This window comes from Grus americana, chromosome Z, assembly GCF_028858705.1.
Source record: "Grus americana isolate bGruAme1 chromosome Z, bGruAme1.mat, whole genome shotgun sequence".
Classification (NCBI taxonomy): domain Eukaryota; kingdom Metazoa; phylum Chordata; class Aves; order Gruiformes; family Gruidae; genus Grus; species Grus americana.
In genome coordinates this window covers 14659259-14682188 of record NC_072891.1, presented here as the reverse complement: position 1 = coordinate 14682188, position 22930 = coordinate 14659259, and the positions used below count along the sequence as shown (strand labels likewise).

The 22930-nt window shown below is 41.4% G+C and overlaps 2 protein-coding genes across 4 annotated transcripts in view; one reads left to right on the top strand and one right to left on the bottom strand.

Annotated features, from left to right (window-relative positions):
* WDR70 (WD repeat domain 70) overlaps positions 1–4193 on the bottom strand; it is a 155588-nt gene extending 151395 nt beyond the window's left edge. Inside the window, exons 1-4 of the mRNA XM_054809664.1 lie at positions 4117–4193; positions 3933–3995; positions 3642–3725; positions 44–158 (exon numbers count right to left, since the gene is read on the bottom strand). Coding sequence (XP_054665639.1) covers positions 44–158; positions 3642–3725; positions 3933–3995; positions 4117–4138 — 284 coding nt within the window. The 5' untranslated portion in view covers positions 4139–4193. The remainder of the gene's footprint in view (positions 1–43; positions 159–3641; positions 3726–3932; positions 3996–4116) is intronic.
* Positions 4194–6174: 1981 nt separating this feature from the next.
* NUP155 (nucleoporin 155) overlaps positions 6175–22930 on the top strand; it is a 33990-nt gene continuing 17234 nt past the window's right edge. The window contains exons 1-16 of one of the 3 annotated variants that reach the window (XM_054809661.1): positions 6175–6395; positions 6789–6926; positions 7243–7339; positions 8486–8556; positions 9162–9254; positions 10062–10228; positions 10674–10779; positions 13555–13628; positions 13935–14026; positions 14160–14257; positions 14360–14512; positions 15353–15453; positions 16942–17112; positions 18173–18283; positions 19386–19480; positions 21020–21108. In XM_054809661.1, coding sequence (XP_054665636.1) covers positions 6260–6395; positions 6789–6926; positions 7243–7339; positions 8486–8556; positions 9162–9254; positions 10062–10228; positions 10674–10779; positions 13555–13628; positions 13935–14026; positions 14160–14257; positions 14360–14512; positions 15353–15453; positions 16942–17112; positions 18173–18283; positions 19386–19480; positions 21020–21108 — 1792 coding nt within the window. In that variant the 5' untranslated portion in view covers positions 6175–6259. Of the gene's footprint in view, positions 6396–6788; positions 6927–7234; positions 7340–8485; positions 8557–9161; positions 9255–10061; positions 10229–10673; positions 10780–13554; positions 13629–13934; positions 14027–14159; positions 14258–14359; positions 14513–15352; positions 15454–16941; positions 17113–18172; positions 18284–19385; positions 19481–21019; positions 21109–22930 lie in introns of those variants that run through there. The other 2 variants (XM_054809662.1, XM_054809663.1) reach the window with 2 other exon arrangements.

Sequence of the window (22930 nt, the reverse complement as noted above, 5' to 3'; positions counted from 1 at the left end):
ATAAGAAAGTTGTTACATGGAATCTCCCACCCTATCTAAGTACCTTTGGGTTAATGTGGACACAGCTCCTGCTGCACTGGATGCTGAAGCTGGTGAATCAGTGCATGGACTTCCAAACTCTTTCTCAGCCTGGACTTCCTTTTCTTTTTCACGAGCCTCTGAATATGGAGAGCACATAAATGACAAATAATCAAGACTTTTAGAAAATAATAAAATTAGAGGCTTGCTGAGGACAATAAAACAATTTCCTCCATTTTCAGACCTATATGGAATATTTGAAAAAGTAACAGCAAATAAAGGATTTCACCTGAAATCCACACTATTCCACATAAATTAAATTTCCATTGCTACCACAATGATCACTCAGAAAAACAAAATTTGACAAGGAAAATGCAAATACCTTCCAGTTGTTAGTTTGTACAAACTATCAAACATAAGTTAATCATATAAGGATGCTGATATTTCGATATTTTCAACACTATACTAAAATAGCATAACTACTTCAGAGAGTGGCTGAAGTTTTCATAGCACAGGGGACTAAATTAGTACACAAGGATACACAAGTGTAAATAAGTGAACTCTAAATACGATTTATGGAAACTAAATACAAAAAAGTGTTTGTATTAAGAGTTTATTCCCACTTCAGTGACTGAAAAAGAATTCCTGTGGAATAGTGCAACAATTTCAAAGTGAACAGAACGTGCCATTTCAACCTATAAGAATGGTGAGATTATGAGACTAACAGATACAGCTACTGTATTTCTAAAAGTGATCAAGTAATTTCAATTAAGCAGAGAAAAGTTACTTTGTCTCTATACAAGAAACATCACTTTCTTTTTTGCTCATTGTTTTGCATGTTTTGCAGTAAAGCTAGAAAACATTTTCCTCTGAAGAGAAACACAAACACCTACAAGATACAGAACCAGGAAACATATTTTGATCTCAGTTCCTTTTATCCACGGTTCAGGTAGCAGAGGAGACATTTCCAAAAGTTATCACAGTATTGCAAAAAGCTAAGTCAACAGCGTATCTTAAGCAATCTGAAAATGAAATGCTCACATTACCCCACCCCCACAAAAACTGTAGAACATACACCTTTTGGATTACAATATTCTGAACACCAAAATTTGTTTCTAAGTTAAACAGCTGAATTACATACAAAGCTCTGTCATTTTTGGTAAAATGATCAACCTTACAAGCAAAAAAATGCATTGTGCTTCCTTTATGGGTAAGAGCCTAGAAACTTTGGAGGGACACATTCAAGATGCAGTTGAAGATGTCTTGACTTAAAAACATCATGTTTTTATAATCGCTTACTGGATTTCCCTCCTAAACTAAAACGTGGTGTAAGCAAATGATTTCTCATAATGAATGATAGCTCAACCTGAACCAGCATCAAACATGAAAAGGTGTTCAATATGGAAACACATTATTGTGTTTAGATTCACCCAACACAAAAAAAAATGGTCCAAATCAAGTTTTGGAATCCCTTGTATATTTGAATTTCACAGCATCTTAAAGCCCACAAAGTCAATGAGCCTCCACAGAGGTCTGATCTGGTTCTGCATAGAATTAAAATATTAAAAACAGCTAACATTGTAGTTATCTCATTCTTTTATACAGAATTGCTTTCTTCATGGTAAGATGCTTCAAATCTACTAACTTCATACACAGCAACACTGTAGAGAGCAGCTTACTAGTAGGATAGAAGCTGCTCAACCATGACAGCATCACATTGAAAAACCAAAACAAAACCCACACAAACTGTCCAAGCAGAGGGAGAAAGCACAGACATTTGGGTTGGCAAAGGGATTTCTAGAGCATACATTAGTATCTCCCAAGGACCTTCTTCCCAAGCCAACCGTAACCTGAGCTGCATGACCAGCAGGTTGAGGGAGGCGATTCTCCCCCTCTACTCTGCTCTCCTGACACCCCACCTGGAGTACTGCCTCCAGCTCTGGGGTCCCCACTACAAGGACATCAACCTGCTGGAGCGGGCATGAAGATGATCAGAGAGCTGGAGCACCTCTCCTATGAAGACAGGCTGAGAGAGTTGGGGTTGCTCAGCCTGGAGAAAAGAAGGCTCCAGGAAAACCTCAGAGCAGCCTTTCTGCACCTAAAGGGGCCTACAAGAAATCTGGAGAGGGACTGTTTACAAGGGCAGGGAGTGACAGGACAAGGGGGAATGGGTTTAAGCTGAAGGACGGTAGGTTTATATTAGATGTTAGAAAGAAATTCTTTACTATTAGAGTGGTGAGGCACTGGAACAGGTTCCCCAGAGAGGTTGTGGATGCCCCATGCCTGGAAGTGTTCTAGACCAGGTTGGATGGGGCTTTGGGCAACCTGGTCTAGTGGAGGGTGTCCCTGCCCATGGCAGGGGGATTGGAACTACATGATCTTTAAGGTCCTTTCCAACCCAAACCATTCTGAGTCTATGATTCTTTGGACTGGTGTTTGCTTGGATATGGGGGGCAAAAGATACAATCTTCTCCATTTCCCACTCTCAAACTACCACCTTGAAAACCTACTGTCATGGTTTAACCCCAGCCAGTAACTAAGCACCAGGCAGCCACTCAGTCACTCCTTCCCCCCATAAAGGGATGGGAAGGCGAATAGGAAAAAACAATCATGGGGTGAGATAAAGACAGTTTAATAAGATAACAAAGGAAGATAGATAGATAGATAGATAAAATAATAATAATGATAACAATGATGATAATGATAAAGATGGGGACATTCAGAGCGATGGCATTTGTCTTCCCAAGTAACTGTTATGTGTGATGGAGCCCTGGTTTCCCGGAGGTGGCTGAAAATCTGCTTGCTGATGCAAAGTGGGGAATGAAGTACTCAACTCTCCACCCAAATGATGTTAAATGTCACCCCAGGGAGGGGACAGCTGAGGTTGGGGTATAAAGAATATTGAGGAAAGGATCCCTGGGGAGAGAAGGGACTGAAAACCCTGAAGAGGTGGTCGACGGGCTGTGCTCCTCCTCCACCCAAGATAGGGACGCCTTCTTGGTAAGCATTGCAACTTCACCTTTTTGGTGAAGAATACACAGAACAGTATTTTGCTAGCATTATAATTACAGTCATATATTAGCACTGTTGCTGTAAGTGCATTTATCAACAGCAATTCTGAACTCTTTTTATCTGTCACTTTAAGAAACTTTCTATCTCTTTCAACTTTGTGAAACTGTCTCAGTGAAAGTTCTTTAGGGGGCTATGACAGGCAAATGTTCACTCAGATGGGTGGCTATATATAATCTTTTAGACATAAACTGCTGACCAAGTCCAGAACTAAGACTGGATCTAGCCACACCTAGGCTCCTCTCTGAGAAGTTTAGAAAGCAAGGGGGTCCTTTCTGAACCTTGTGACTCAGCGGGAGGACCTCCCTCAGCCACATGTCAGACTCACACTCTTTACACAAAAACACTGCTCTTACACTGTCAGATAACATACATAAATTAATAACTTTACTACTGACCAAGCCCTGAGCTGTTCAGGACTATTTTCCTTGCACAAAACTGCATTTGTTTTTGTTATCTAGACAGCCAGTCTGAGACACTTTCAACATCACCTCAAGACAGAAAAACAAAACTAGTTTTAAAATGCATTAGCTGACTACACTCGCATTTTTTACCCAAGACTTTCCTGCTCCTCTCCACTGCAGTTCTTCTTGTCTGCTCAAACATAGCTTCAAGGTCGAAAGTACGAGCCTTCTTCCCTGAAAATGAAGAAAAAGGAGACTGGAACAACAGTCACCCTGGCCGCATGCTCTCCGGCAGCTCCAGGCCAGGGGAGGCGACCGGCACGACCGCTTCGTTTCCACCTCCAACCGCCGGCCTCCCCGGGGCTCCCCACCAAGGAAGCAACCGCCTCCCACCCCTCTCAGCCGGGCTCCCGGCGCCCCCCGGCCTGCATCGCAACGCACCGAAGCCGGAAAAGCCCATGGTAGCCGCCAGCTCCGAGTCAGATGCCCCCAGCATCTCAGCGTCTGCAAGGAGAGGGGAAAGAAAACCGCGGGGGTCAGCTGGGAGCGCCGGGTGGGGTGGGGTGTGCTCGGCCAGGCCAGGCCAGGCCCGGCCCGGCCCGGCCCGCACCGCCCTCCCGCTCACCGCCTTCCACCGCCGGCTCCATGCTGTGCCTGCTCCGGAATCACAACAGGCGCCGGCAGGAAGCGGCCGGGCCCGGCCAGAGGCGCCCGGGGACGCCCGTTCCGCCAAGCGCCGCCCCCCGGCCGGGCGCAGGACCTGCGCCGTGTTTCATATCCCGGCTTCGGCCTCCAGCAGCCGGCCATGTGCCGCTCTCTGGCTGCTCGGAAGGCCTCGACTAAATCTTCATGGAATCACAGAGTATCTCGGGTGTAAGGGACCCATAAGGATCATCGAGTCCCACTCCCTGCTCCTCGCAGGACCACCTGAAACTAAACCATAGGACTAACAGTGTCATCCAAACACTCCGTGAACTCTGATAGGCTTGGTGCCATGAGCACTTCCCTGGAAGCCTGTTCCAGGGACCGGCCACTGAGGTTCTCAGTGAAGAACCTTTCCCTAACGTCCAACCTGAACTTGCCCTGGTGCAGTTTCATCCCATTTCGTGGTGTCCTGTCGGTGGTCACCAGAGAGGAGATCAGCAGCCCCCTGCACCGCCTGCCACGAGGAAGGTGCAGGCTGCCTGAGGCCCCCTCAGCCTTCTCTTCTCCAAGCTGAACAAGCCAAGTGGCCTCAGTTGCTCCCCTGAAGTCCTGCCCTCGAGGCCTTTCACCACCTTGGTCTCCCTCCTCCGGACACACTGGAATAGTTTGATGTCCTTCTTACAGCGAGGTGCCCAAACCTGCACCCAGCACTCGAGGTGGGGCCGCACCAGTGCAGTGTAGAGTGGGACAGTCACCTCCCTCGCCCGGCTCACTGTGCTGAGCTCGAGGCACCCCAGGGCACGGTCAGCCCTTTGGCTGCCAGGGCACACTGGTGACTTCTATTCAACTTGCCACCAGCCCAAACCCCCACATCTCTTTCCATGGGGCTGCCATCCAGTCTCTTGTCCTCCAATTTGTATGTATCACCAGGATTTCCGCATTCCAGGTGGAGAATCCTGAACTTGCTCGTTAAATTTCATACGGCTGGTAATGGCCCAGCTCTCCAATCTATCCAGATCTCTCTGTAAGGTGTCTCTGCCCTCTGGTGACTGGCCACCAGCTTCTCAATCTTGAGAGGATACAGGGAGAACTTCCCGCTTTGTGATGTAAACTCTGTGGGGCTTTGCACTTAATTTCAGGTTCTGCATTTGGAAAGCAAATTTTCCTTTCTCCTGCCAGGTGCCTCTCCCACAGGTGAAACTTTCCAGAATGCATGCTGGACCAATCCAGGTGCAGAGAGTCAATGCAGCATGATTTACAAACCAAAACCATTCTCTGAAAGTCCAAGATTCATCCAGCCCCAAGACTTCCTATGATAGCTTGGGAATGTCTACACTGCCAGAGCACACACATCATTAACAGAGGCCCAACCTTGGTAAGTTATCAATCTGCTACAGTCACATTGATGTATTATCCCAAATCCTGGAAAAACAGCACCTACACCCAGTCACCATAGTGTGAAGGCAACTTACTCTGCTTCCACACCTTCAGTCCAGAGGTGCTCTGCATGCCTTTGAAGGGAAGTCCCCTCACTGCTTTTTGGTTTACATCACTACACACAAAACCTGTGAATGTCTGAATAACTCCGATGTACACAGTCTTGCCACAATATCACATCAGGCTCGCAGTATAAAGTATCTTTGAGTGGGCTGTCACTGGGGCCTCCCAAGAGCTACAGTGACCACCAAGCAGACAGGAAACAACGCAGGGCCACACACCACTGACAGGAACCCCTTCCCCTGCTCTCCTCTGGGCAGTCCTGTGCCTTTGATGGCCCACAGACCACGCCTGGCCTCCAGGTAGCCCACAGGGAGGACGCGACCGCAGCCCCGACACGGCCGTCACAGCCTGCCCGGCTTCGGCAACTCCTCTTCAGCAACGCTCGACCCCCAGCCCCCCCGGAACCCCGCTTTCACGCAGGCCCCACCCGCCCCCACAGCGTTGCGCGCCGCCCTGCCTCTTCCCCTTCTTCCAGCCGCCGGAAGCGGCGATTGTCGCGCGGCGGAATTGCGTCACATGCGCAGGGCCTGCCGGGATTTGGCGGGTGGCGGAGCGGCGGTTGGAGAGCTCGCGCTTCCTGGCTGCGTGCGGAGCCGCTCACCGGCCTGGTCCCCGACCCCGCCATGCCCGCCGCCATGAGCCCTGCCGCGCCTTCCGCGCAGGAGGTCCTGGAGAACGCGGGTCGCATCATCGACCGGCAGATCCAGGATGATCGCTGCTACCCGGACCTGTCCGAGCTGCTGGCTGTGCCGGCGCCTGGTGAGGAGCACTCAGTGGCCCTCTGCCTCCGGCCCTCGTCGCCTCAGCTGCTCCGGTGCCCCCGCAGTACCGCGACCCCCTGCAGGGCGGCCTTGGCCGGCACTGGCTGGCCGCGTGTGGGGGGCCCTTAGCGGGCGGGCAGCCAGTCGGGCACGACCACCTTCTCTTGGCGGGTACCGCCTTGGCGAGGCCCCGGGGACAGCGGCTGCTGCCCTGCCTTCTCACGGACAGTGACAGGGCTGAGTCTGACGGCTTCTCAGGCTTGGAGAGGCGGGGGGCTCGTGTAGTGGGTGCTGTGGTGTGTAGGTGAAAGCTGTGGATGTGGGATGTCTTCATAACGGGGGAGCACTGTAGGAGTCTAATTTTTTTTTCCTTTTTTGTTCTTAATTGCAGGTAGCCCTACTGTTTCTGGTATGTCAGATATGGATTATCCTTTGCAAGGACCAGGTCTGCTGTCAATACCTAATCTTCCAGAGATCAGCTCAGTCCGCAGAGTCCCACTCCCCCCAGAGCTAGTGGAGCAGTTTGGACGTATCCTTGTGAAAAATAATGTTAGGTTGTGTAAGTCATAATATTAGAAACAAATTTTTTTCTTCCATAATCTTCTTCCCTGATCTTTCTGTCACACTCCCAGTAATGAACTGTGGTGGTGTTCACGTTCCTTCCAGGTCCTTTTGTGTAGAGTTGCTGGTGGAATTAGTTTCTGTATGAATAACTTAGAATGTTTATGGTACATAGTTGTGTACCTACTATATGTAATGTAATACTATTTTTTTTAAATGCTCCAAAGGAAATTTTGCTTTTTCTAGCCAAAATGCATTTAGTCCTTACATCAGCAGTGCGTCAGATATGCAGTGCAATTGTATGATGGGAGTATTTCCAGAAATCAGCAGAGCTTGGCTGACCATCGACAGTGACATTTTTATGTGGAACTACGAAGATGGGTATGTAGAGAACACATTCCTAATGATATTTTGTTGGTATTATACTGGAATTAAGTGATTGCAGTAGTGGGAGATTGTTTACTGGTAGTACAGAGGTGTGCTGTTCAGTTTAACTTATGTTGATTCCTTTTAGGGTTTACTAAAACCTTTGAATAATAAGTGTTTAAGGCTTTTTATGAGTTAGTAATATTGCTGCCAAATCATCTAGAGATGAAAGAAAGGAAAATGCATTTCCTGAGGGTTAGACATAGCTAATGTGCTAAAGGTATTGCTATATTTTTTCTAGGGCTTTGCTTATGCCAAAAAACTAGAAAAAATTATACTAGTTGCCTAACTTTTCTAAGTAGATTTAGTAAGTACTCTGATGTGTGTACAGTGGCAAATCATTCCCACAATGGTAAGTAATACAGCATTAGTACTTTGAAGTATTGTGATTGAAGCTCTCTTGCCTAGCTTATTTTAAGGATGCATAAAACTGAAAATAATTTCATTGTCTTTTCAAATAGCACTGATCTGTTTATAATTTGCAGGTTTGCTTCTTTATTTGCCTATATAGTAAGAATTCTTTCCATAAGAATCGCTTTACATATATATATTGTTGCAGTTCCTAAAAAGATTAAAGTTCAGATTGTGGCTCACATAACTCCTGGCCATACATTTACGTTATGTCACAGTGTATTAAATACATTCCCCAAATAAAACACCACCACACAGCGGTTATCCTAAGGTGCTGGAGGGGAGGTTGGGAGTTCTTGCTTTAGACAATTTTCATGGCGGGGGGGCGGGGATTGTATAAATTCTTCTTTCTTGGTGTTAATCAGCATTGCAGATGCTTCATTGTGTAATTCAGAGTAGACTGTATGAAGTAACAAAATACAAAAATATAAAATACTGCAGTATCAGATTTGAAACTCAGCTATAGGGGCTTCAAGCAGCTTAAACGATTGCCTGTATAGTTCTGTGAAACTTCTCTGTCATTCCATTCTGCTGGACCTGCTTTCATCCAAGGGGAAAAGATGTAGATGGCTTTAGAGTGTTACATTAAGTATTATTTTTTAAATATACAGAATCTTATTTTATTTACTTTCTTATTATGTGATACTATGTCACAAGTTTTATGCATTGTTTTTTCTTGCTTGTTGACAGGGGAGATTTGGCTTATTTTGATGGCCTTAGTGAAACTATTCTTGCAGTTGGTCTTGTAAAGCCAAAGGGAGGTAAGGAATATATGACAGTGACTACAACTAGGCAGTTACTGAACCTTTTATATATTTTTTTTTTATATATGCATATGTGAAAATCTCTGGTTTGTGTGTGCACGTATGTATGTACAAGATACATGGGTTTGTTTCATTTTTAGAAACATTATGAAGTTAATTACAAGCAAAAAATAATGTATAGTTTAACAATCATTCACACTGATAAGCTTGCAGGTTTTTGCCACATTGTCCTCTAACATTTGTGCTGTTTATAAATTTACACATTCAAGTGATAATTTCCATGAGATCGTGGTTTCTAGCCCTCTCAGTTCTTTTGGTAGCTACTGCTTACATTACATTGAAGTCAAAGTTAAATTGACAATAGGACTGAATTTGAAAGAAGCATGTTTATAAGAAAAATGTCATTTTAAAGATCCTGTATTTCATGAACTGGAAGCTGAGCTGCTGATAGATACTCCTTTCTAATTCTAGAGTTTCAGAGATCATGGGGTTTTAAATACGACTGTTCCCTCTAATCAGTCAATGTGTCTTTCCACCGGATACATCATTGTGATCTGAGAGGTTGGCTGCAAACTAAAATTTTATTTTATCCCCTTCTTTAGGTATCTTCCAGCCACATGTACGACACTTACTTGTTCTGGCCACCCCTGTGGATATTGTGATTTTAGGGCTCAGTTGTGCTAATATACAAGCAGGTAATTCCCTCTTCTCCCCTCATTCTCAGTTGTGCATTAATAAGTATACATGGCTGTTCTATTAGTAGTCATTCAAACAATTTAAAAAAAAAGCAAAATAAGACCATGTGTTAAGCACCTTGACAATTTTAAAATCATGTTTCAGACAGGGGAAAATAATTTCTATGGGATGTGCACTTGCTGGATCCTGGGCTCCCAAAGGAGCATTCAATTGTTTTATTCACCTGTTTAACGTAAAAAGGGGTTTTGAAACAGTTACTCCTGATAATTAAACAGCATGTTGGGAGAGAAGAAATGGCACGAATCTTGGAACTGGTGAATACAGTTCATTAACCTGGCTGGTATTTGTATTCCAACCGCAGAAATTGAGAAGCTGTTTCCATTTTTTTTATGCCATATGTATTAATAGAGAAAATACAGAATTGTTGAAAGTGAGAGGATTACAATCATTTGCTCTCTTTTTATACTATCTTGATGTCAAAGAGGAAAAAAAGTAAAAATCTGTGGTTTAGACTTGTGATTGGGAGGAGATGACAATGTCTAGAAATGAAAAACATTGCATTTCCTTACTTGGAAACTTAGAGAATTTGCTTTAATTAAAAAAAAAAAAAAATCCACAAACCAGAAGATTTATTACTCTGCAGTTCACTTAAGAGAATAGCTATTCCAGAATGTGTTTAGTAATTATGAAATTTGCTGTAATTTTTCCTGTTTTCTGAAATGCTTCTTATCACAGGCCTGTAACATTTATTAGAACAACTTCAAAACTAAAGAGGATTTATTAATTTATTTATTTACTTATTTAAGGTACTGGATCGCTCAATGACAGTATGTCTAGTGGAATGCAGCTGCTACCAGACCCTCTCTATTCACTCCCTACTGACAATACTTACATTCTGGCAATAACTTCCACTGATAACGGGCGTATTTTTCTGGCTGGAAAAGATGGCTGCTTATATGAAGTAGCATACCAGGTAACTATAGGTTTTACACACAGGCATATTTCATTGTTTCATGGTTGTGGGACCTAGGCACTAAGAGTTCTAAAACATGTCATGTTTGCCGTCTTTTTTTCTTCCATAATTGTGTTGCATGGCTTGGTTGCACAGCAGCTCTGACGTCTTAGTGTAGATGCATTGTCTTTGAAGTAGTAACTATATGAGGAATAGCAACGCAGCTGTGGTCAACTTGAAGAATAAAATTAAAATTGTGACATCCCGCACCCTTTTTTGGTAAAATTTTCCTTTTAATGGTGATCTATTTCAATACTATTTCTATACTTTTTCAATTAAATTAATGGTGTGTATTTAGATTTTTACTTGTTTTCATACTTGTCCTGTTAACGACATTTTTAATATAACTACTAGTTTGGAGTTTGTTTTTTCTTTCAATAAATTTTTATTTTTTTTTAAATTGCAGGCCGAAGCAGGCTGGTTTAGCCAGCGCTGTAGAAAAATTAATCATTCAAAGAGCACGCTGTCTTTTCTTATTCCTTCATTGCTACAGTTTACATTCTCAGAGGATGGTAAGTACTAATGTTAAAGACTTGCCCAATAATTTAATATAACCTTTTAAATAATAATTATCATAGAATAGAATCATAGAATGGTTTGGGTTGGAAGGGACCTCAAAGGTCCTCTAGTTCCAGCCCCCCTGCCATGGGCAGGGACACCCTCCACTAGACTACGTTGCCCAAAGCCCCATCCAACCTGGCCTTGAACACCTCCAGGGAGGGGGCATCCACAGCCTCTCTGGGCAACCTGTTGCAGTGCCTCACCACCCTCACAGTGAAGAATTTCTTCCTAACATCTAATCTAAATTGACCCTCCTTCAGCTTGAACCCATTAGCCCTTGTCCTGTCACTACACTCCCTGATAAACAGTCCCTCTCCAGCTTTACTGTAGGCCCCTTCAGGTACTGGAAAGCCGCAATTAGATCTCCCTGGAGCCTTCTCTTCTCCAGGCTGCACAACCCCAACTCTTCCAGCCTGTCCTCATAGGAGAGGTGCTCTAGTCTTCTGATGATCTTCATGGCCTCCTCTGGACTCTCTCCAACAGCTCCATGCCTCTCCTGTACTGGGGCCCCCAGAGCTGGACGCAGTACTCCAGGTGGGGTGTCAGGAGAGCAGAGTAGAGGGGCAGAATCACCTCCTTTAACCTGCTGGTCACACTTCTTGTGATGCAGCCCAGGACACGGTTGGCTTTCTGGGCTGCAAGCGCACATTGCTGGCTCATGTTGAGCTTCTTATCAATCAACACCCCCAAGTCCTTCTCCTCAGGGCTGCTTTCAATCCATTCTCTGCCCAGCCTGTAGTTGTGCTTGGGATTGCACCAACCCACGTGCAGGACCTTGCACTTGGCCTTGTGGAACTTCATGCGGTTCGCACGGGCCCACTTCTCAGCCTGTCAAGGTCCCTCTGGATGGCATCCCTTGCCTCCAGCGTGTCGACCACACCATACAGCTTGGTGTTGTCAGCAAACTTGCAGAGGGTGCGCTCGATCCCACTGTCCATGTCGCTGACAAAGATGTTAAACAGTGCCGGTCCCAATACATTCCCTGAGGAGCACAACTCATCACTGATCTCCACTTGGACATTGGGCTGTTGACCACAACTCTTTTGAGCGTGACCATCCAGCCAATTCCATATACACTGAGTGGTCCATCCATCAAATCCATGTCTCTCCAACTTAGAGACAAGGATGTCATGTAGGACAGTGTCAAATGCTTTGCACAAGTCCAGGTAGATGACAGATGACATCTGTTGCTCTTCCCTTGTCCACCGATGCTATGACCCCATCATAGAAGGCCACCAAATTTGTCAGGCACGATTTGCCCTTAGTGAAGGGCCAACATGGCTGTCACCAATCACCTCCTTATTTTCCATGTGCCTGAGCGTAGTCACCAGGAGGGTCTGCTCCATGATCTGGCCAGGCACAGAGGTGAGACTGACTGGCCTGTAGTTCCCTGGGTCTTCCTTTTTTCCCTGCTTAAGAATGGGGGTTAGGTTTCCCCTTTTCCAGTTGGTGGGAACTTTGCCGAACTGCCAGGACTTCTCAAATATGATGGAGAGTGGCCTGGCCACTTCATCCACCAGTTCCCTCAAGACCAATGGATGCATCTCATCAGGTCCCATGGAGACTTGTGCACCTTCAGGTTCCTTAGATATTCTCGAACCTGATCTTCTCCTACAGTGGGCGGTTCTGCATTCTCCCAGTCCCTGCCTTTGCCTTCCATAACCCGGGCAGTGTGGCTCAAGCACTTGCCAGTGAAGACTGAGGCAAAGAAGTCATTGAGTACCTCAGCCTTCTCCATATCCTGGGTAACCAGGTCACCTGTTTCATTCCAGAGGGGACCCACATTTTCCCTCATCCTCCTTTTATCACTAACATACCTATAGAAGCTTTTCTTCTTGTCCTTGACATCCCTGGCCAAACTGATTTCTGTCAGGGCTTTGGCTTTCCTACCCTGATCCCTGGCTGCTCGGACAGTTTCTCTGTATTCCTCTCAGGCTACCTGCCCTTGCTTCCACCCTCTGTAGGCTTCCTTTTTGTGTTTGACTTTGCCCAGGAGCTCCTTGTTCATCCATGGCGGCCTCTTGGTGGTTTTGCCTGACTTTCTCTTTGTTGGGATGCATCGCTCCTGAGCTTGGAGGAGGTGACCCTGGAATTGTAGAATACCAGCTTGGAAGGGTCCACAAGGATCATTGATCCAACCTTTCTTGGCAAAAACTTTGTCTAGACAAAAGCACTGTCTAGACAAGATGGCCCAGCACACTGTACAGCAGAGTCTTAAAAGTGTTCAGTGTTGGAGAGTCCCTTGGGAAATAGCTTCCTCATTTAGAGCATTTAGTTATTGTCAATTAAACTTGCAGTGGTTGATGATTATAAATATCAGGTCGCTTGTTTGTGCGTCTAGTTCAGGATAGAGATGCCAAAGCCTGGGAAGTTAGTGTTCGGTAGTACAAAATTAATATGTGCTTAGTGGGAGCACTGCAAACAGTAGAATGTTTAAGTAAATAATTTTACTCTGTTTCACTGTTTAGTGAAAAATTAATTTGAAATTATTATACAATTTTTTTCTCTGAAATTATTATAACTTTTTTTTGCTCTTTTTTAGTTTACCAATAATGAATGTGAAATGAATTGCTGTTTTAAATCACTTCTGGTAGGAGTTCTGTGTGGGACTCCTGCGGGTTTTGTTAATTTACAATTAATTATGTTATAGATACTCTGTCTTAAACTTGTTTTCATCAAATCTAGTATTGATTGCTCGTTCTTCTGCTTTTCCTCCTGCTCCCCAGATCCTGTAGTTCAAATTGCCATTGACAACTCTCGAAACATCTTACACACCCGCTCAGAAAAAGGAATGCTGCAAGTAGGTGACTTCTTCTGTCTGTTGGCTATTTTACTAATGTTTATATAACTTTTTAAGTTTTCCTCAGTACCTGGGAATTCTCTGTAGGTATGTCAGGATTTTATTTCAATTTATCTTTTTGCAACAAAGTGTGTGCTAAAGACTTAAAATACTTTCTTCTGAGGAAAGAGTAGCCTTTTGATCTTTCCCTCAATTATATGGAAACATGAGGATGAAATAAAAATGGAGTTTGAGTTGCTGCTTGATAGGTGAGGCTGTATTAATTAATTCAACTGTAAATCACTAAACTGTATTATTGAATTGCAGGTTTATGATTTGGGACAAGATGGTCAAGGAATGACCAGGGTTACTTCTCTTTCACAAAATGCTATCGTTTCTGCTGCTGGGAGCATTGCCAGGTATATTTATGACAATTATAACATAAGACACTTCCTTTAAGGCTGATAGTTTCATGCTATATTTTTGAAGAATGTTGTTTGCTTATTTTTTGTGGCTTGAGAGTGTATAGGGTTTTTTTGTTTTGTTTTTTAGAACAATAGATCGTTCTGTATTTAAGCCTATTGTTCAAATAGCAGTGATTGAAAGTTCTGAATCCATAGACTGTCAACTACTAGCAATCACACATGCAGGTAAGAAAGCAATGCTGATTCCCCCCCTGCCCCCTTTAAATTGAGAAATGGCATCTGTGCAGTTTAGCAAAGTTGTGGCCTTTTTTTTAATCTTTTGTTCAGGTGTCCGACTGTATTTTAGTACTTCACAATTTAAGCATCCAACAGCTCGTCCCTCCACATTAACCTTGGTTCATGTTCGTTTGCCGCCTGGATTTTCAGCTTCTTCAAATGTGGAGAAGCCCGCAAAGGTTCACAGAGCTCTTTATAGCAAAGGTGAGCAGTGGAACATGTCTCAGGTGAAATTGTTGGTTTGGTTTTTTTTGTGTGTGTGTGTGACAGTCACTATCACACTGTTTGTACATTGGGAGTTTGAAGGAGTGGAAATTAATGAGAACGAAGCATGCCTTCTGTGTGTTAATGGGAGAGTTTTTGGAAGTGGAAGGTTGTAATATTTTTCAGAATATAATTCTTCAAGGTGCAGTGTCTGAGCAGAGAACTCTCTGTGTTTATCAACCTTTATTTCTTCTAATCTTGCTATAAGATAGGTTTAAGGTGTTCAAATTCACCTACATGTCTCTAGCTATACATGATTAGTTCATGAAAGCAGGGGATAGAACAGGCTTCTTACCTATGTAGCCCCTCTCATGCTGAGTTTAGCATGGGTTGACTTTTTAACTCATTTAGCTACTGATACCATATGAGATAACAAACAGCCGTCAGATATTTCCAGCTTTATGTCACTTCTGATTGTAGGCTGAATTTCCGAAAGCGCTGTAGAAATGTGGCGGAGAAATGTCTCTGTGTTGCTGACCCCTTTAGTCATATGAATTTTTATCATTGAAGTAATTTCCAGGTGGTTTTTCATTCATGATCTGTTTAAACATTTCATTTTTGAGGCATGTTCTACCTATTTTAGACTCATTTTTGTTTGTACCTTTTAAAGTAGATGACCTTCTGAAGAATCCTCTGACGTAGAAACTCAGGAGATGCTATTTGCTGTTCAAATTGTATGATTATGACTTAAAGATTTGTTTTTACTAAATAAAGAATGAATTTGCATCTAATGCATGATTATTGCTTCTTATACAAACTTAATATCACTGTTCTTGCTAGGAGTCCTGCTGATGGCAGCTTCAGAAAATGAGGATAATGACATCCTGTGGTGTATCAATCATGATTCTTTTCCTTTTCAAAAGCCAATGATGGAAACACAGGTACTAAAGCAAACACTTGTACATAATTTTGATGGAATCTAGATACTATTTTTTCCTTTCTGATCACATTTCTTGCAGGTAGTATTATTCAAGTATCTATTTAGTTCACAGTACACTTCCATGAGGAGTTTGGAAATTCTTACAAAGCTACTAATCAACATGCTTCAAAGAAATTAGTAGACAATTTTGTCAGTGAATGGGAACTGATCTCTTTGTAGGAACTTCTAGTTCGGCCATGCTTTCTAGCTTGATGCAAGCTATGTATCAAAAGCAATTGCTTTGACTTCTAAGATTTGACTTAAGATTAACATATTTGAAAATATGTTGTCTATAGTATGCTGCATATTGTACACAAACATTGGAAGACATGGTCCACAGGCCATAGTGGTGTTTGCCAAATTTTATTGTTATCAACAAAGATTGTTTAAAATGTAGGTACTAGAGACTTTGAGTTTCTTTTTTTAAACTGATATGCCACATCTTCATTAAATTTCAGACATGATTAATCTCTTCATTATTTCAGTATTTTTTCTGATTTTCTTTCTCCTAATTGTTTCGTAAGTGGGTTTGTAGGAGGGGTTTGGAGGGGGTTAGTTGCCTTATGTGTCACTTCAAGGAGAATATTTCATGTATTCCAGTCCTGAAGGAAGTCTGAAGTCTTTTGCTGAAGTAGAGGAGTGAAATGTGAAAAATAGTATTATTGGAAGAGCACTGGTAGAGTTGAAGTGAATGGAGAGACTGTATAAGTTAAAGGTTTCAAAGTCAGGGTTTGATTTATCTGCTGGTTTAATAACTTACAAAGGAGCTTTATAATTACTCCAGATCCCTTTGCTGCAAAAACGTAAACATAAATATCCCAAGCGCTGACCTCTCACTTTTTTTTCCAAGGCATTTGACAGTAACAGAAGCTAGGTTTCCCAAACAAAACTGCAGCCTGCTCTTGATCAGCAGTTCTTCCTTGTTGGCATACATAGTTTTCTGGAATGTCTTCACTACCATATGTCTCTTTCTGAGTTATATTTGAAGTACTGCTGCCAACTGTGACAGTCTTGTAAACCGTCATGATTCAGTTGCAGCGTTTTTTGATTCTCTAAGAAATAATTAAAATTGATGATACCTTTGGTACTTAGTTCTGACATGGTTAGCAGATTGTTGCTGTTTATATTGTAGCAGCATTAAAGGATCCCACTTTGCAAGTTGCTTTACATTTAAATGCAAACCACTATCCCTGTCCCCCAAAAGGAGCAATATATTAGTCCCTGTTTCTCAAAAGCAGCAGTGTGGGTATATATATATATAGAGAGAGAGCTCTAAATTTGGTGGTAACCTTCTGTTAGACAATACAAGAACTTGCTTATTTGCTTTATTTTCTTGTGTCAAAAGTACATTTTATTCTGTAATTTTAAATGGTAAGTAGTAAAATATCACCATGGATGTTCAAAATCATGTCTGTTACCAAACATTGGATAATATCTATCTGTTGTTCAGATGACCACTCGTGTTGATGGACATTCCTGGGCTCTTTCTGCTATCGATGAATATAAAGTTCAGAAGATAGTAACACCGCTAAATAAAGACATTATTCCAATAACTGATTCACCTGTTGTTGTGCAGCAACACATGCTGCCACCTAAGAAGTTTGTTCTGCTTTCAGCCCAGGTGAGTATTACTTTTCTTAATATAGGAAATCAGAAGAGTAAGTATAAAGTAGGAAGACTGATCTAAACCTGTAAATGTTTATTGACTTTGGATATGTTTTAAAGATTGTATTCTGAACATAAAAAGGAATAAGGAAGAAGCTTGCTGAATCCATCTATACCTATTTTAAATTTACCCAGAGCTATTGGATCAGCTTCTCTTATACAGTGCATTAATCGTTTTTGTTGGTCTTCAGCGACCCTTGTAGATACATCTGAGAAGTTCTTTTAACTTTGGTTATACTCATGGTTATATGAAATTGAAACAGACACTGTCTGCCCAGAAAATATAGTTTGACTAAATACTGCTAGCAATTGGAGTTTGAGTAAATAATTTGTTCTTTGTCATAGAAGAAGTCCCAAAAGTGGTTTTGAAATGGTTTTAAAAAACAAAATCCACAAAAAGAAAAAAATTAACTTCCTTACTACTTTTTTCTAATTACATTTAGCAATATTTTAGGGCATTTATTATCTTAACCAATAGGCAATTAAAAAAAAAAAGTTTAATCAGTAATGTCTTGCAACTTCTAGATTCAACCTGCATTTGTTTAATGGCAGCTGTTTTGCTAAAGGCACTAATCAGACCATCTCCAGTAGTTAGTATGGATGCAGGCAAGATGATTGAGTGCAAGTCTTACTATGCCCTTGATCCTGAATTCTTCAAGCATTTTTTTTTTCCCAGGCAGTTTTGAGGATTCACAAGATACATAATGCCTTTCTTTTCTGTATATACTTGGTATATGTTTGTATTGTGTGCTTCATGTTAGACTAAGAACAAAACTGTCTCAGTTTATGGAGAGTTTGTAGCCATTGTAGTATTTTTCCTGCCTTTCCTAGACTTACTAGAGAATTTTTTGCATGTGAATGGGAACTGGGCTTTGGGCACCATTCATGTTATACTTTGATCCAATTGTGCAACGAAGGAAAATTCAGAATGCTAAAGATAAGCATTGTGTGGAGGGGGTGTTGGGATGGCCAGAGCAAAGACGACTTTATTCTAACTTACTTTGGGTTACTTTTAGGGGAGCTTTATGTTTCATAAACTCAGACCTGTTGATCAGCTGCGGCATCTGCTTGTTAGCAATATAGGTGGAGATGGAGAAGAGATTGAAAGATTTTTCAAGTTGCATCAGGTAACAACTTTTGACCTGTTATGAAAAATTGAAGTTTTATAATATTTATGTAAATCTAATCACTTTCTTCAGCATCTTTTTCTCATTGCTATAAACTTCTAGTTAACATTTCATTTATCAGTTAAAGTATTAGCTTTTCCTCTTGCATTGCCCACATAAAGCAAGACTGTATAATGACAAAAAACTTCTCATTTTATGGTATCTAAAAATGGAAGTGTAACTTGCTTTCCCTGAAATTCTTGTATGTCTTCTATATTACAGTTCTTGGTTCTCTTAGCTCTCATCTAAGAGCAAGGGAGGAAGAGTTTCTGAAACAGTTAAATTCCTACCATTATAAGAGGTTTTCACATTTTGAAGGCTAGTAGAAATGTGTATACTTGGTCTAGTTTTTTGTTTAATGTAAGTAACAAAAAAGCAGGAAGGAAGGGAGTGGATTACAATTTTAATTTGACTAGTACCGATTAGTGTCTGTAGTAAATGTTCACTGTAGTCTGCTCTCTTGGGCTTTGATAGGACATGGTCGTAGTTTAACCCCAGCCGGTAAGTAAGCACCACTGAAAAGTCCTTGACTTTGAGTAGACACTACAACTACCCAGCAACAACTGAAAACATCAATGTGTTGTCAACAGTATTCTCATACTAAATCCAAGACACAGCACTATACCTGCTACTAGAAAGAAAATTAACTCTATCCCAACTGAAACCAGGACAGACATACTAAGTGATATTTTAACAGGCCATTAAAATATGCAAACCGTTATTTGTATAGATTTTTTTTTTCTTCAAACACAATCTTAATTTATGTTTCTGTAGAAATTGTACGAGTCTTTTAGTCATAATTAGGTGACAGACATGGAGATTGTTTGTTTCTTACTAGTAATCATACTGAGTTTGCAGAAACTGTATATAATAAAAACTTAGCTGCTACAGTGGGATGCCTCACTATGATTCACTTCTTGTCTATAATTGGGAAGAGCTGATATCCTTGCCTTCTAAATAAAATGATGCAGTATTTACTGTTTAGTTATTGAGCAATATAACTTCTGTATGTTTCTAATCAACTTGATATAAACTGCCATGCTAATAGTATGATATGCTCTAGGAGGATCAGGCCTGTGCCACTTGCCTTATCTTGGCCTGTTCTAATGCTGCATGTGATAGAGAAGTATCTGCCTGGGCTACTCGAGCGTTCTTCAGGTAAGTTTCAATACTGTAGGTTCTTCTGAATATTATGCTCAGGATCACTACAGCAACTAAATAATTCTTCGGGCTCTTTAACCTGCTGCATGTGCGAGCATTCTCTTAAAATGGGCGTAGACTTAGACCTGGTGGAATATGCTTTTGCACTAATTTAGGGCTCATCAACAAAGGAAGCTTCCTGCAATGGCGATTTCTGGTTAATTCCCCTCTTGGATGCTTGTATTCCACATGAAGAGGAGGCTACTGAAAATGTAGTTTCATCTGCTTGAAATGCATTTATCTATACTTCACAGTATCCCAGTTCATTGAAGTGTAGTGTGTAATAACATGAGACCAACTCAAACAGCTGGAAAAAGAACAGATGCAGTTTTTAATTTTTGTGGGTTGGGGTTTTTTGTTTGTTTTGTGGTTGGTTGGTTGGTTTTTGTGGGGGTTTTGGTTTTGTGGGGGTTTTTTGTTTGGATTTTTGTACTTAACATAATGTAATTATTTATGCGGTTCACCATTGCACCAAGGAAATGTGTATTCAAATGGACTTACGCTGTTCAGGGCCCAATGGCTTTTGGTCACAGATGTTGATTTTTTTTTTTTTTTTTTTTTTGGTTGGTTGGTTTTTTTCCACTGCAAGTTGAGTGGGGAAGTATGGGCTTCCCCTCTGGAGGATTTGTCTTATATGTATCTTAAGTACTGCAGTATCCTTGGTATGGTGCAGATATGTATATTTTAAGTAGTTGCCTTAAACAAGTTGGTATATTGTGGTTCTCTTGGCTGTCCTCACAGGGTTTGTAGGCTGGAGGGAAAAAAGGGGTTTGGTAAGATACAGCTGCTGAGATCGATGATAAAATATGCAGCTTTGACTGTATGTTTGCGCTAGAGTGCGAGTGTTATGTTCCTAAAAGCTTGCTTGTTATTTTCCAAAACTTGTGCAGGTGTTAGATCAAGTCAGCTATCCTCAGTAGGCTGTGAAGAGTTGCTCTTTGTTAAAATCAATTACATTACAAGATCTGAGAGAAAATGTGGATGATAACTCTGGAGAGATGGGTGTTAGCAAGGAAAGACGTAACAAAGTGCTCACGTAGCACTATAGGAAAGAGATGGATAGAAATTACTTGTGGACAATAGAAGGATAAGCATGGGTCATGTCAACTATGTCCTTTCCACTCTCCTGTAGAGGCAAACCTTGAAAAGACACTAAAGCATAAGCCTGGTTTTGAGAATTGGTAAATTTCTCTTTAAAGCTGGATCATATCAGATCACCACAGAACTCAAAACATCCACACAAAAAAAATACTTAATTGTTCATATAACTTACCTTTGCAATTGCATATGTTAATGCTTTTCATGTAACATGTATTCAGTTAGTTTTCTTCTGCCAAAAGTATCACACAGTCACAAATATTTCTGAAAAGTTACACTGTTTTTTTTATTTCCCATTTTAAAAAAAACCCCAAAATTCCTGTTAGTTCTCAAAGACATAAAATTAAATGGACTGTGTATGAAGTGTGAGGAATTTTCATCTTTGCATGTAAACTTTAGGTATGGCGGAGAAGCACAAATGAGATTTCCGTCAGCTCTGCCTCCTCCAAGCAATGTCGGACCTATTCTGGGTTCTCCTGTTCCTTCAGGTAAGTAGGAAGCATTTCAAGGCTTTGGACAGTTTTTTTTTTTTTTTCCTTAAATATGTTGTATTTTATTTTCTCACAAGTACCTGTGTTCTTTTTGTCTGAAATAGTCTTTGATTTACCCTTCATTGGTTAATTAATTACAGAGATTTTTCCACTTCTCTTGAGTGATTTTTGGATATAGTGAGATGGTGATGGGATCTCAAACTATGTCTGGATGTTGCATATAATCTGTTAAGATTACGTGAAGAATGTATACAGTTGCTGCTGCCAGAGGCACTTCAGCAGCCAGAGAACAATTTATAAATACTATAGTTCAAACTTTAGAAAGCTTAGTTGGTTGTTGTGTGGCTAAAGCAGAGTATCTTCTTACAGTGTCATTGTCATACCACTGCAGGTGTTGCTTATGAGAAGAAAACAAAAATTTTGATCAAGAAATGGGTTTGTCGTTTGCAGTGATGTCTCACTGTAAAAGTTCTAGCTTCAACATTTGATTTCTGCTTAGGTCATCAGTGCCACCTGCAGATGAGAACAGTGCCTATTCATTCTCCTCAGAACTTTGATACTTATTGGAGTGGAGGCCTTTCTGTATTACTCAGATTCACTTAAATTTCTACAGTTTTTTCAGGAATTTGTCCTTTAACACGTATTACTCAATTCCAGCTCTTAAGGGTTTTTTAAAAAAGAATTAATAGTGATGAATTTGGAACTCTGATTGAATTACTGAATTAAATTATTATTTATGTTGGGGGGGGGTGTGTGTTCTTTCAGGAACTCATTAATTTCCAAGGTCCTTTACCCTTATCTGACATGTGGCATTCAATTTTACACACCAGACTTGGGAAAAAAACTTGATTGCCTGGAATGGAAAGAATTCTATTTCAGTACTATTTTTGACATATATTAAAATTCATAAGTATTGGAGAAAGGTTTGCAGAACTGGGATGAAGTTTTGGAAAAACAGTTGACCCTGGTTTTCAGAATTCTTAACTATTAATAAAACACTAAGAAGAGGGGCTATTTTTAATGCACCAATGACATCACTTTCCAAGCCTGATGGTGTGGAACAATAGCAATGTGGGCAGGAGCTGAGGCAAGGCATAAGAATGTAAAATTAAATCTGAGTTAGAAAGGACAGCAGCTGTGGGGACAACAGGTGTTAGGAGCAGACTGGGAATGAAAGTAAGGTGTGGGGGAAATGGCAGGAAGTTCTGTAGTCAATAAGGTGACTCCTTTTAGAAGTAAATGTATTTTTTCCAAGTCTAAATGTTTGGTTATTTTTATCATTTGCTGTCATATATGCCTCTTTGAAACCTAGTATGAAAGCACATGTTTCCATTTTGCTTCAGTGACAGGTCAGGGTGGAAGATGGCACCATTATTCTGCTACTACTTACTCAGTTTGCTCAAAGGGTAGAGAACTGTCATATGAAATAAAGTTTCTGATATTGTGGATGTCCCATGTGGTGGGTCAGACAGTGCTGACAGAAATTGATTAAAAAACACCTTGAAATTTTGCATGTGAAACTATATTACAGTAACGTTAGCATTAAAAGACCAGGCACCTTTAACTTAGTTCCATCTTTTTCTCACTGTTGAAAGTCTAGTCATGCGTTCACATGCTGCTTTTCTGCAAGTTTGTGCTTTGCTTGGCACACAGGAGAATGTGCTCTGAGAATGCATTGGCACTGTTTAGTGAAGGACTTTGTTATCCTTTGTGCTGCTGTGTGTTGCCAACTTGAGAGAACTGTAGTGAGTAAGGCAAGAAGGACTGATTCTTTGATAAAAGCCAAATTTTCAGAGTTCCAGTTTTCTTGTCCTTTCTG